Source organism: Bufo bufo, chromosome 3 (assembly GCF_905171765.1).
Source record: "Bufo bufo chromosome 3, aBufBuf1.1, whole genome shotgun sequence".
NCBI classification, from domain to species: domain Eukaryota; kingdom Metazoa; phylum Chordata; class Amphibia; order Anura; family Bufonidae; genus Bufo; species Bufo bufo.
This window is the reverse complement of record NC_053391.1, coordinates 373,692,029-373,704,662: the sequence shown is the minus strand read 5'-3', so window position 1 is coordinate 373,704,662 and position 12,634 is coordinate 373,692,029. Positions and strand designations below refer to the sequence as shown.

At 43.9% G+C, this 12,634-nt stretch overlaps 1 protein-coding gene across 1 annotated transcript in view; it reads left to right on the top strand.

Moving 5' to 3' along the window:
• RNFT1 (ring finger protein, transmembrane 1) overlaps positions 1 to 12,634 on the top strand; it is a 39,438-nt gene that overhangs the window by 4,089 nt on the left and 22,715 nt on the right. The window contains exons 2-6 of the mRNA XM_040424672.1: positions 4,842 to 5,263; positions 7,785 to 7,861; positions 9,109 to 9,209; positions 10,620 to 10,773; positions 11,705 to 11,863. Coding sequence (XP_040280606.1) covers positions 4,842 to 5,263; positions 7,785 to 7,861; positions 9,109 to 9,209; positions 10,620 to 10,773; positions 11,705 to 11,863 — 913 coding nt within the window. The remainder of the gene's footprint in view (positions 1 to 4,841; positions 5,264 to 7,784; positions 7,862 to 9,108; positions 9,210 to 10,619; positions 10,774 to 11,704; positions 11,864 to 12,634) is intronic.

Below are 12,634 nucleotides of genomic sequence, written 5' to 3'. Positions count from 1 at the left end.
AGGCGGGAGAATACAACGGGGGCCACAGCAGGCGAACGGAGCGGCGCCCAGAAAAAATAGCAATTGCAGTTAGATCCCTGCACTATGCCCTACGTATCCTGATACTTAGTTTAGAATGTCTGGACCCATGAAATGTCCTCTTTAAGGGTCCATTCACACGTCCGTATGTGTTTCGCGGAGCCGCAAAACACTGACACCAGCAATGTGCGTTCCGCATTTTGCGGACTGCACATCGCCGGCCCTCTCATAGAAAATGCCTTTTTCTGTCTGCAATTGCGGACAAGAATAGGACCTGTTCTATTTTTTTGCGGGATGGAAGTGCGGCTGCGGAGAGCACATTCCGGCCCCATTGAAAATTAATAGGTCCGCACCTGTTCTGCAAAATTGCGGAACGGATGCGGACCCATTTTGCGGATGCGTGAATGGACCCCAAGTCAGTCAGAAACAAGACGCATGCAGCGCACACCAATCACTCACTGGACAGATGTGGGACACAAGACAATTATACACGGGTCACATGCTGCACAAACACCACTGATACATAGATCATATATAGCACACACCAATCACACATAGGAAACACGCAATGCACACACCAAGACATGTAAGCCTCACCATATTAGGTGTAGCACACATAAAGGGGTTGTCTCACTTCAGCAATTGGCATTTATCATGTAGAGAAAGTTAATACAAGGCAGTTACTACAATGTATTGTGATTGTCCATATTGCCTTCTTTCCATCACATTATACACAGCATGTATCTGTGGTTATGACCACCGTGTAATCCAGCAGCGGTGGCCGTGCTTGCACACTATAGGGAAAGGTGTTGGCCTATGTGCACTTCCAGCCTTTCACTATAGTGTGTAAGCACGGCCATCGCTGGCGGATTACACGGTGGTAATAACCACGGATATGTTCTGTGTATACTGTGATGGAAAGGAGGCAATATGGAGTATCACAATACATTAGTAAGTGCCTTGTATTAACTGCATGATAAATGCTATTTACTGAAGTGAGACAAACCCTTTAATCATAAATGGCTGGCATGATATTTACCAAAGATTGCACATAATCTACAGTATATTTAAAAGGGTTGAACTACCATAATGACCTATCGCCTATCTACAGTATAGGTGATAAATATCAGATTGCTGGGGTCTGACCACTGATCATAAAAAAATGGAGTCCTGAGACATTCAATTACATTACCGCCAATCTATGTACACAAGAGTCCTTAGACCACGTTCCCTTGATCATGGGGGTCCCAGCAGTCAGACCCCCATCAATCAGACACTTATCACCTGTCGTGTCATAGCTGTTGGACCTTTTCACATTCCCTATCTTTAAAGGTTTTCTTTGGGTGTAAAAAATAAAAATAAATAAAAATAAAAAATCTGGCCCAAAATATGTGTCAAACTAAAATAGAAATGCTCGCCTGTTAAAGGGCCTGTGTCCACTTTTCTAGTTAGGGCTCTTTCACACTTGCGTTCTTTTCTTCCGGCATAGAGTTCCGTCGTCGGGGCTCTATGCCGGAAGAATCCTGATCAGTTTTATCCCAATGCATTCTGAATGGAGAGAAATCCGTTCAGGATGCATCAGGATGTCTTCAGTTCCGGAACGGAACGTTTTTTGGCCGGAGAAAATACCGCAGCATGCTGCGCTTTTTGCTCCGGCCAAAAATCCTGAAGACTTGCTGCAAGGCCGGATCCGGAATTAATGCCCATTGAAAGGCATTGATCCGGATCCGGCCTTAAGCTAAACGTCGTTTCGGCGCATTACCGGATCCGACGTTTAGCTTTTTCTGAATGGTTACCATGGCTGCCAGGACACTAAAGTCCTGGCAGCCATGGTAAAGTGTAGTGGGGAGCGGGGGAGCAGTATACTTACCGTCCGTGCGGCTCCCGGGGTGCTCCAGAGTGACGTCAGGGCGCCCCAAGCACATGGATCACGTGATCGCATTGGACACGTCATCCATGCGCATGGGGCGCTCTGACGTCATTCTGGAGCGCCCCGGGAGCCGCACGGACTGTAAGTATACTGCTCCTCCACTCCCCACTACTACTATGGCAGCCAGGACTTTAATAGCGTCCTGGCTGCCATAGTAACACTGAAAGCATTTTGAAGACGGATCCGTCTTCAAATGCTTTCAGTACACTTGCGTTTTTCCGGATCCGGAGTGTAATTCCGGCAAGTGGAGTACACGCCGGATCCGGACAACGCAAGTGTGAAAGAGGCCTTATCCTCTATCCACAGGATCAGTGATAACTAAGTGATTCGTAGGGGTCTGAATACTGGAGCCCTCACTGATCCCCCTTCCTGATTGAGTGGAAGGTCGAGCATATGCCTTGCCTCTCCATCCATTCTCTATGGGGTCGCCGGAGATGGTGGAATACAGCACTGGCTAATTCCAGTGGTCCCAAAGAGAATAAGGCTGAGTGTGTGACCCGTGCCTGTGCTGCGGCCCGCAAATTGTGGGCCGCAATGCACGATCGCTAGCCGTGGGTCAGCCGCATCGGATCGCGGACCCATTCACTTTAATGGGTCTGCGATCTGCCCGTTCCGCAAAAAGAGGACCTGTTCTATCTTTTTGGGGAACGGAAGTACGGACGCAACCCCACGGAAGCACTCCGTAGTGCTTCCAAGGGGTCCCGTTCCTTGCGGCCGTTCCGCAATTCCGGATTTGCGGACCCATTGCGTGAGTTTTTGATCACATTTTATTACATTTTTTTGGATTAAGAGTAGCAATTTTTTTATATTTTAATAATATGGGCGTTTTCGGTCTCGGTGATACCCACGATGTTTATATTTATTGTTATTTAGGTATTTATTTTTTAATTATATGGAAAGGGTGTGATTTTTTTTTTTTTTAATATATATTTTTTACTTTTATTTTTTTGTGATCATTTTGTGGCTCATATGAACTTTATTAATTATATTTTTTAGTTTTTTTCATTTTGTTCTTTCAGGGATTTTATATTTGCCATTGAAAGTCAATTTTGCTCATTTTTATCCTGGCCTGCCATCTGGTGGCCAAAATAAGAATTGCAGCCTGAACACTTTCAGCCTCATCAGTGAGGCTGAAGGTGTTCAGCGCAAGTACCGATGACCCATTTGGCCACACAGGTTTTTGCGCATTTAGATGTCGTGACCTCACTTGGTCACGGCATCTAAAGCATTTAATTACCGCGATCGGCATTATTGCCGGTCATGGTAATTAGCCACAGGTCTCTGCTGTATGAAACAGCAGGGATCTGCCGGCCATGACGCTTACTGCACGTGCGAGCGGGCGCCATGTTTGCACATCACTCCACCGCTGGTAGCAAAAGGGTTAAAATAAAATACATTTTATTGTGCATACTTTAAGTAAAGGCAAAAAAAACTTATATATTGGGTATCCACACGACTGAAATAACCTGAACAACTCGTATAACAGGTCATTCAGTGTAAAATATATGTACAATGTAAACAAGCAAAAAAAAGCTGTCAAAAATTGCTCTTTGTATATTTGCAGCACAAAAAATATATATAAATTAAGGCTCATGCACACGACCATATGAATTTTGCGGTCGTGTGTGTGTGTTTTATATGTACCCTCAAACAGCGCAAAAAAGCAATACAGCCATGTCAATGACAAAATTAAAAAGTTATGGCAGCTTAAACATGGAGAGGCAAGAACTGAAAAAAAAAAACTGTCCTTTTAAGAGGTTAAATTTCAATCTCAGCCTGCTGTACCTGTGAGAAAAAAACACTCATTTGCTCCCCACCTGCTACATTCACATGGGCGTATCCGTTTTGCGGTTTGCGAACTGCAGATACCAGCTGAGTGTATCCTGCTGTTTTCAAGGGCTCTATTAAAGAACTCCCACAACATTTTTTTTATTCTCTGACCTGTTAGAAAGTACATGTGAGTTATTACCTCCCTTCTGATCCTCAGCCGTGTCATGTGACCAACACTCTGACTTTCCAAATAACTCAGCATCTTATGTGTGGACAGGAAGTCTGTTTCTCCATGTATTCCTTGATTTCAGTCTCATAGGACTGAATAGAGAAGTAACTGACTTCCTGTCCTGTGTCAGGTGGAGATTAGAGAGTTGGTCACATGACACAGCTGAGGATCAGAAGGGAGGAGATAACTCACAAATACAGTGACTGGTAAGATTACCTTCACTACAGACTACATCATGTACCTCAGAGGTCAGAGAATAAACATTTTTGTGGGAGTGCTTCTTTAAAGAAATTCCTATCAGTATACACAAAATTATAGGACATGGTCTGTAATTTGTGGCTGGACCGCACGGTCCTACGCTATTCTGGATGTCAGCGGAAAGCACACAGGTTAGGCAACCATACGGTGGGGTGGGGGAGGAGTCGTGGCTCCCGGATTTTTCTTTTGGTGGGTCTCCAGCAGTTAAACCCTGATCAGTACAACGTTATGTAATTCATTATGTTGTGGTGTAGCATCGTGATATTGCGACAGGGTTATGGGTCAAGCACACGACCGCATTTGGCATCCTTGTCCAATATGCATTTTTTGTGGGTTGGACTTTCTTCCCATTAATTTCTATGAAGTCCAGGGAGAAATAAAAATGCAGCACACAGATCTTGTCCATTTTGCAGACAATAATAGCCATTTCTACTCATGGGGGTGAGAAAATTGTGGAATTCACATGGAAGGTATCTGTCTTTTGCGGATCCATGTTTTGCAGACTGCAATACGGATATGGTCGTGTGCATGAGGCCTTATTGCTAATTTTCATTTCGGTGATTTTTTATTTTATTTTGTGTGTATATGTTGCTTTATGAGTAGAGTTTTCTCATTTCTGTATTATTTCCGTTTCAGGAAATGTAGCAGCGCGGCTTGTAACTTAGAAGAAAAGGGGACTGTCACCATGCAGGCAAGCTCCGGACATCAGACAGGAAATGGGGATGGCGTGCCCTGCCTTTCTCTCCCCGCAAACCGTCCACCTGCAGATGGTTCCAGCGGCTCTGGGGATGTAGCAATAAATGTCCATTCATCAAATTCTGAAAGTGGCACAAGATCGGGCCCCAGACATGCAAGACCCACCATACGACTGCAGAATCGACCTGGCCATACACACTCTCATAGTAGTGATGCGGGTGGGCAGGACGAATCGAATAACACAGACACAAGAGAACATGGCAACAGCATCTCGGAGGTCCTGCATGTCTATCAGTGGTTGGATAAAAGCTTTCCATATATTTTAATCTTCAGTGCCAAACTCATTGTTCAGCACCTAACAGGTACTACGTTTTTTTTATCCACAGTTTAACAGTTAACTTCAAATTATTATGGGAAAGTGAAACGCAGGAGTTCATACAGTATATGAAAGGTAGTCTGTCACCTCCAAAATCAGTTTCAAAGTAAGCATACCACCATGTAGGGTAGAAGCCCCGAAACATACCTTTCTTGTGAAAATCCGGTCATCTAATGCTTTTTTGTGGTTTTATACAAATAAGGTTTTTGGTGCATTTTTGCTCCACCATAATGCCCCACCTTGTATGACGTGCAGTCCCTGAAGTGATGAGAGGGGAAGCCAGGCACACAAAGCGGAACTGCACTGCTGATGGGATACTGAAAATGTCATTTGCATAAAAATAAGTATTTCTCAGAATAAGGGCTCGTTCACACGACCGTGCTGTTTTTTGCGGGCCGCAAATTGCGGATCCGCAAAAAACTGATGCCTCCCGTGTGCCTTGCGGAATGAAATGGGAGGCCTATTATAGAAATGTCTATTCTTGTCTGCAAAATTTTTGCGAGGCCACGGAACTGAGCAACGGATGCGGACAGCACACAGAGTGGCCGTATGCGGACCGCAGAAAACGGCTCTTATACGGAACGCAAAATAAGTTTGTGTGAACGAGCCCTAAGGACTATTTTTTTTTTTTTTTTACTTGAAAGATATTGGTTATGTTTCATGGTACCTACTCTACACAGCAAGATGTACACTTTGAAATGTGAAGGTGACAGATCACGTTTTAAAGGGGTCGTCTCACTTCAGCAAGAGGCATTTATCATGTAGAGAAAGTTACTATAAGGCACTTGCCACTTACTAATTTATTATTATTATTATCCATATTGCCTCCTATGCTGGCTTCATAAATTTTTCCATCACCTTATACCCTGCTCGTATCCAGAAGTTACGACCAACCTGCAATCCAGCAGAGGTGGACGTCTTGCACACCGTGTGAAAAAGCGCCGGCCTCTCTGGTGGATGGGACTGTGGGAGTTTGCATAGGATGGTGCCATTTCCTACAGTGTGCAAACAGGACCACCTCTTGGATACAAGCAGTGTGTAGTGTGATGGAAGAACCCCTTTAAGGCTGAAGTCACACTGAATTTGCAGTGTCTATTTGCCAGACCGGAAAAGCTTCCAGCACATATCCTTTTTCGGAGTTTCCTTCTTATGGATCGCCTTGACTGCCGTTTCGCATCTCCCATGGCCCTTTTTCCAAGTTGGCACTTAGAGGAAGCGTTATGTGACACGTGCAGTGGCCGTTGGGCCAATCCATAAGAAGGATCCTGCTATCCCGTACCCATGTGCATGTTGCACTTCATGGATCGTGATTTTAATGGTACGTGCCATATGGATTCCTATGTACATGAGCTATTCTGAAGCAGTATAGAGCACCACCTGAGTTATATATACACGTCTGAGAATGGGATGTAGATTGAGGTGCGTTTGTGGATGGTGTAGTGCCACATCTGTTTCCCTGATGTACCTGGGTGTATCTGGGTTTTTTCCTGCTGTGCGGCATAGCGTAGTCTTTTGCATTATTTTATAATGAGGTTTCTTGCAAAAAAAATGATACCGTGCATTATAAGTTTTATTAACATCGTGAAGTGTGCCACTGTATGTCAGCGGTATATGTTTGCAAATTCTTCCAGTGTATACCTCCAGTCCAGTGTACACTGTGGACAGGCTAAGCCTTCTGACATTTAAGGCGGTTGTCTGGGCTACAGATAGATGACATTTCCTCAGGATAGGTCATCAATATCAGTAGGGCCTCTTGCACGCGACCGTATGTATTTTGCGGTCCAAAAAAAAAAAAGATCTGCAAAAAATACGGATGACGTCCGTGTGCATTCTGTATTTTGCAGAACAGAGCAGCTGGCCTCTAATAGAACAGTACTATCCTTGTCCGTAATGCGGACAATAATAGGACAAGTTCTATCTTTTAGTGGAACGGAAATAAGGAAACGGAATGCACACGGAGTGCCTCCCGTTGTTGTGTTTTGTTTTGTTTTTGTTTGTTTTTTGCTGACCCATTGAAATGAATGGTTCCGCATAGAAAAACGCAACGAACACAAAAAGAAAATACGTTTGTGTGCAAGAGGCCTAAGGGTTTGACATCAGCGCACCACTGATCAGCTGTTTTGGGAAGCCGCCATGCCGGGAGCTATACAGTGTATGGAGTGGAAACAGGAATCTTCATACGTACACCGTGCAGTTTCTGGTGTCGGGTTAGTCTAGCCCAGTTGCCATTCCCTTTTAATGGGAGCTGGGCAGCAGTGACCCAGCACGGTTACTATATAGTTTAAGGAGCAGTCTGCTTCTGGTTTGTACACTGTATTGTTTCTAGCTTTTGTAGAGCAGTGGGGGATGCAGGGTGTTGGACCCCCACTGATCTAATATTGATGACCTATCATGAGGATATGTCATCAGTATATATAGACCAGACAACTCCTTTCATTTATAGGCCACTTAATATGCATCAACTTGTGTTTTTATGTATTTACTGCTTTTATTTTGTTCTCTAATAGGCATTACCGTTGGAATTGGTCTGCTAACAACCTTTCTGTATGCAAACAAAAGCATCGTAAATCAGGTTTTTCTAAGAGTAAGTAAATCCATGAATATTGATTACAAATACGTAAAAAAAACATAAAGTAGAGGCTCTGGGAGGTGAAATAGCTCTGGATATAGTCTGAAGTGGTTATTACTTCTGGATACACAGACATACACAAGTTTGGGATCCTTAAGATATATTACAGGCATTGTAGTGTTATTATAATGAAAGTTAAATGGGGCTTTTCTGGCTCCTGATATCAATGACCCATCCGCACAATAGGTCATTAATATCAGGGCAAGTCCTCAGACTATAGTGCCATTGGGTAAAGAGAAGGAAATAAAATCAGTACTGCTTTAGCAGATACGTTTAGCCAAACATCAGGTTCTGGACTAGCAGGAGTGCAAGGCATTATGATTTATAATGCTATGTGCCTCTGTGACCTTACTTCTAGAAAATCATAGTGACATTTTGTTGTCAGTAGAATTCTGTAGCAGTAAGGTCATGCAGAGACACACTGCATTATAAATCGTAATAATGCTGTGCGCTCCTGAGAGGCCAGTGCTTTTTCTTGTCGTGTGCAAGCAAGACCACCACTGATGAAATACAGGGTGGTCGTAACCATGAAAGCAAGCAGTGTATAATGTGATGGAAAAATAAATCCAGACAGCAAAGGAGGCAATATGGACAATCACAATAGATTAGTAGGTGTCTTGTATTTTCTTTGTCCATGATAAATGGCACTTGTTGAAGCGAGACAACTCCCTTAGTTGCTTGGCAAGCCTGATGACTTCCTGTGCTTGGTACCAATACACAAGTTTGCCTTTGCTTAGGCTACTTTCACACTAGCGTTATTTGCGGATGCGTCATGGATCTGCAAAAAACGCTTCCATTACAGTAATATAACAGCATGCATCCGTCATGAATGGATCCGATTGTATTATGTCTTCTATAGCCATGACGGATCCGTCTTGAACACCATTGAAAGTTAATGGGGGACTGATCCGTTTTCTATTGTGTCAGGACTGATCCGTCTTGCTCCGCATCACATCGCGGACTGTCCACGATGGGGACGCAACTAAACGGAACGGAATGCATTTTGGTGCATTTCGTTTCGTTCAGTTCAATTTTGTCCCCATTGACAATAAATGGGGACAAAACGAAAGCATTTTCTTCCGCTATAGAGATCCTATGACGGATCTCAATAGCGGAATTGAAAACGCTAATGTGAAAGTAGCCTTAAAAGAAATAATCTAATATTTGGCTTACAGTAATGATTATTTCTGTTTCTTTCACAGGATAAGTGTTCCAAATTGCAGTCCATCTGGCTCCTGGTATTTTTGTCTGGCTGCGCAGTGCTTTTGTATTACACTTTTTCTTCTCAGGCACTTTATTACAGGTATGTTTGTTTTATACACATAGTTATTAATGTAAACTGAATCCTATGCTGACAGGAAGGCAGACCTCATTCAGATCATAAGCACTGTGAATATCAGGAGCTTACACAGATCAGCCATAATGTTAAAACAATGCCTAATATGGTGCATCTTCTCCTTGTGCTGCTAAAACAGCTCTGACGCAATGAGGAATGGACTCCACAGGACCTCTGAAAGTATCTTGTGGTATCTAGTAGCAAGATTTTAGCAGGAGATGATTTAAATGGGTTGTCCACCTTTTGACACCTCCACCTTTTGGACAGTGCGGTCCCCAATGCACGGGCAATGTCCGTGCAGGCCGCGACGGATCGAGACCCATTCAGCTTGAACGGGTCCGTGACCCGTCCGCACCTCAAAAAAATTGAACAAGTTCTATTTATTTGCGGTGCGGAGCCACGGACAGAAACACTCCATAGTGCTTCTGTGGGGTTCCGATCCGTCCTTCTGTTCCGCATCTCTGTGATTGCGGACTCATTCAAGTGAATGGGTCTGCATCTGTGATGCAGAGTTCACACAGGCCGGTACCTGTTTTATTGTGGACCCGCCGTATGCAGGCCGCAATATGGCCACGGGCACACAACGTTTGTGTGCAAGAGGCCTTAGGCTGAGTTCACACTTGAGTTATTTCCATCAGTTATTGTGAGCCAAAGCTAGGGTCAAATACACAGAACAGGTGAATATCTTTTCACTATACCTGATCTCTGTGTAGGTTTCACTACTGCTTTTGGCTCACAATAACTGATCGAAATAACTGAAGTGTGAGCTCAACCTTACCTGCTCCCCGCCGGTCTGCTGCGCTCCTGTTCTCTGTTTGTCAACTTCCGAAGTGGACAGTGACACTTCTGCCACTGCAGCCAATGACTGATGGCCTGGATAACATTTCCCCTAAGTAGCACATCTCGGAGTCACATGCTGCTTGTGGGACTTCAGCCCATGACCCCTGGCTGCTCCCTACGTTGACAAGCAGCAACCAGACTAGTGTAACAAAGGAAATGGAACCGAGCAGTAGGGAACAAATAAGTATGCTTCCCTCCCCAGGTCCGGCAGGGAGGGAGGGCTGCCCAAGAGTGTTTCAGAGGTGGAGAACCCCTTACAGGAGTTTTCAGGGGATTCATTTTATTGAAATATTGGGTCAGAGTGAGTATAAATGAATGATCGTTACTCACCTCACTGATCCCCCAAGGCTGTTATGGTCCCAGCTCCTATGCACTTCCTGGTCTCTGGCTTGACACGCAGGAAGTGGTTTGGACTGACCAGTCACTGGCTGAAGCTGGTCATTGCTGCAGCCAGGGATTGCCCAGAATATGTTTTAGGAAGTATTTTCTATTTTCAGGCTACTTATGATTTCTTTCTCCTGTTTTATTTTATTATAGTTTGATTTTTATGACTCCGACTCTGGGACCTTTGCAGTTCTGGGATGCTTTGTGGGTTGTGGGTATAACAGACTTTGTGGTGAAGTTTTTCTTCATGGGCCTGAAGTGCTTGATTCTCCTGGTGCCTTCTGTTATGATGTCCCATAAATGCAAGGTAAACGACTACAATGTTGGATATGCCTTCATCATAGTTACAGTATACCCATTGCTACTTAAAAGGCTTGGAACACTTTTTAGTTTTAGTTTACCAGTCCCAAACCTCTGTGGCCTCCACAAATGCCGAATAAGATTTGCTGCAATGCTAGGTGTAGAGTCCCTTTAGGCTAGTCGCCCCCAATAAGCTGCAGTGTCGGAGAATACTGTCGATGAAGGTCCTAGTGGCTGGACCCCCACTGGACAGGCACAGAGGCTTCTCTTTATGCCATCAGTGTCTATGGCAAGAAAACCTTCTCTCTAAATCCGGATCAGCAACCTCTGGCACTCAAACTACAACTCCCAGAATGCTCCGTTGACTTCTATGGGACTTAGAAGAACTGCCAAGTATATTTGCCTGCTTGGAGTTGTATTTTCATAGCAGCTGAAGTGCCGAAGGTTGCTGATCCCTGCTGTAAATACTTTCCAACACATTGTGACATCACTGCTTACATCAGTAAAGTCATAATAAGTTCCTATGAGATCTGGTCATTTTTTTTTCTGAAGGTTTCACAGCTCCTTAGAACACCACCTAACATGATTGGCATATTATCTGAATACCTTATTTTGCTTGGCATTCAGCTACTTATTATGTACTTGTATTACTGTGCAGGAACGTGTGTTATTCAGTATCATTTATTAGTATATAGTGAAAGTCAGATGGATCAGTGGAGTTTTTTGCTACAGGTAAACATTTTTAAACATACCTTTTGCAATATGTTTATAAATTGTAAAGAAGACTTTTTGGAAGCCTTGCTGCCCTGCATTACTTGCTTGGTATGCCGGGCATGGGTCCCTATTGAAATCAAGTTCCTGGAGTCTGGGAGAGCTTGTTCACTGCACCTGGTAGATACTGCCTTACTTGGATGGATAACTGCACCTTTCTGTTTTAGGGCTTCTGGTACATGTGTCTGGAAGAAATGTCACAGTATTATTGTACGCTCGTCTCTACACCAGTCTGGTTCCGTTATCTGATCGATTATGGGGCTCAAACCAGTGGAGCTGAATGGCATTTTGGTATTCTGTTGGCTTTGCTCTACCTCATCATAAAAGTAAGTGAAAGTATGCCTGCTCCATTTTATATTTTCAGACATGTATTTCCTATATTTTATTATGGCCACAAGGTGCTCCGTGTTCTCCAAGGCTGATTTAATATTGAGTAGTGGGCTGTGTAAAATTAAGTGTCCTCAATGCCGCCTTTATAGCTTAGGCCTCTTTTGCACTTGCGTTATTGATTTCCTTTATAGGAGCAAAACAATGGAAATAAAGGAAGTGCCAGAAACGGACCCCAACAGATGCCATTGACTATAATGGGTCTGTTCAGTTTCTTTTTCAGATTCCACTTTTTAGCAGAGATGGTCTTCCCTGCAGGATTTTTTTATTTTCACTCTCTCTGCTGTTTGATATAAGCCTAAAACAAAGCCTCTGACGCAGGTGCGAACAAGTCCTAAGGATAGGTTCACATATGCAGAAGCCAACTCCAGTAGTCTTTTCTGGCAGAGGAACAGACTTACCGGAGTTTACTGTATCTGGCTTAGCTAGATACTGCCACACACCGCCAGTTCCTCATTGACTACAATCGGATCAGTCTGCTTTCCGTCATAAATGCCGGCTTTCGGCTAGACAGATACTGTGGCCTACAGTATTTGTCCATCCAACAGCAGGCATTTATGCCAGAAAGTAGTCAGGTCCCACTATACTCAATGGAGATCTGGCGGTGTGCGGCAGTGTCCAGCTATGCCACATAAAGTAAACTCCGGTTTAGACTAGGTTTGGTTGCCGTATATGTGAACCTACCCCAAGATAAGTTGTTTGATACTGGG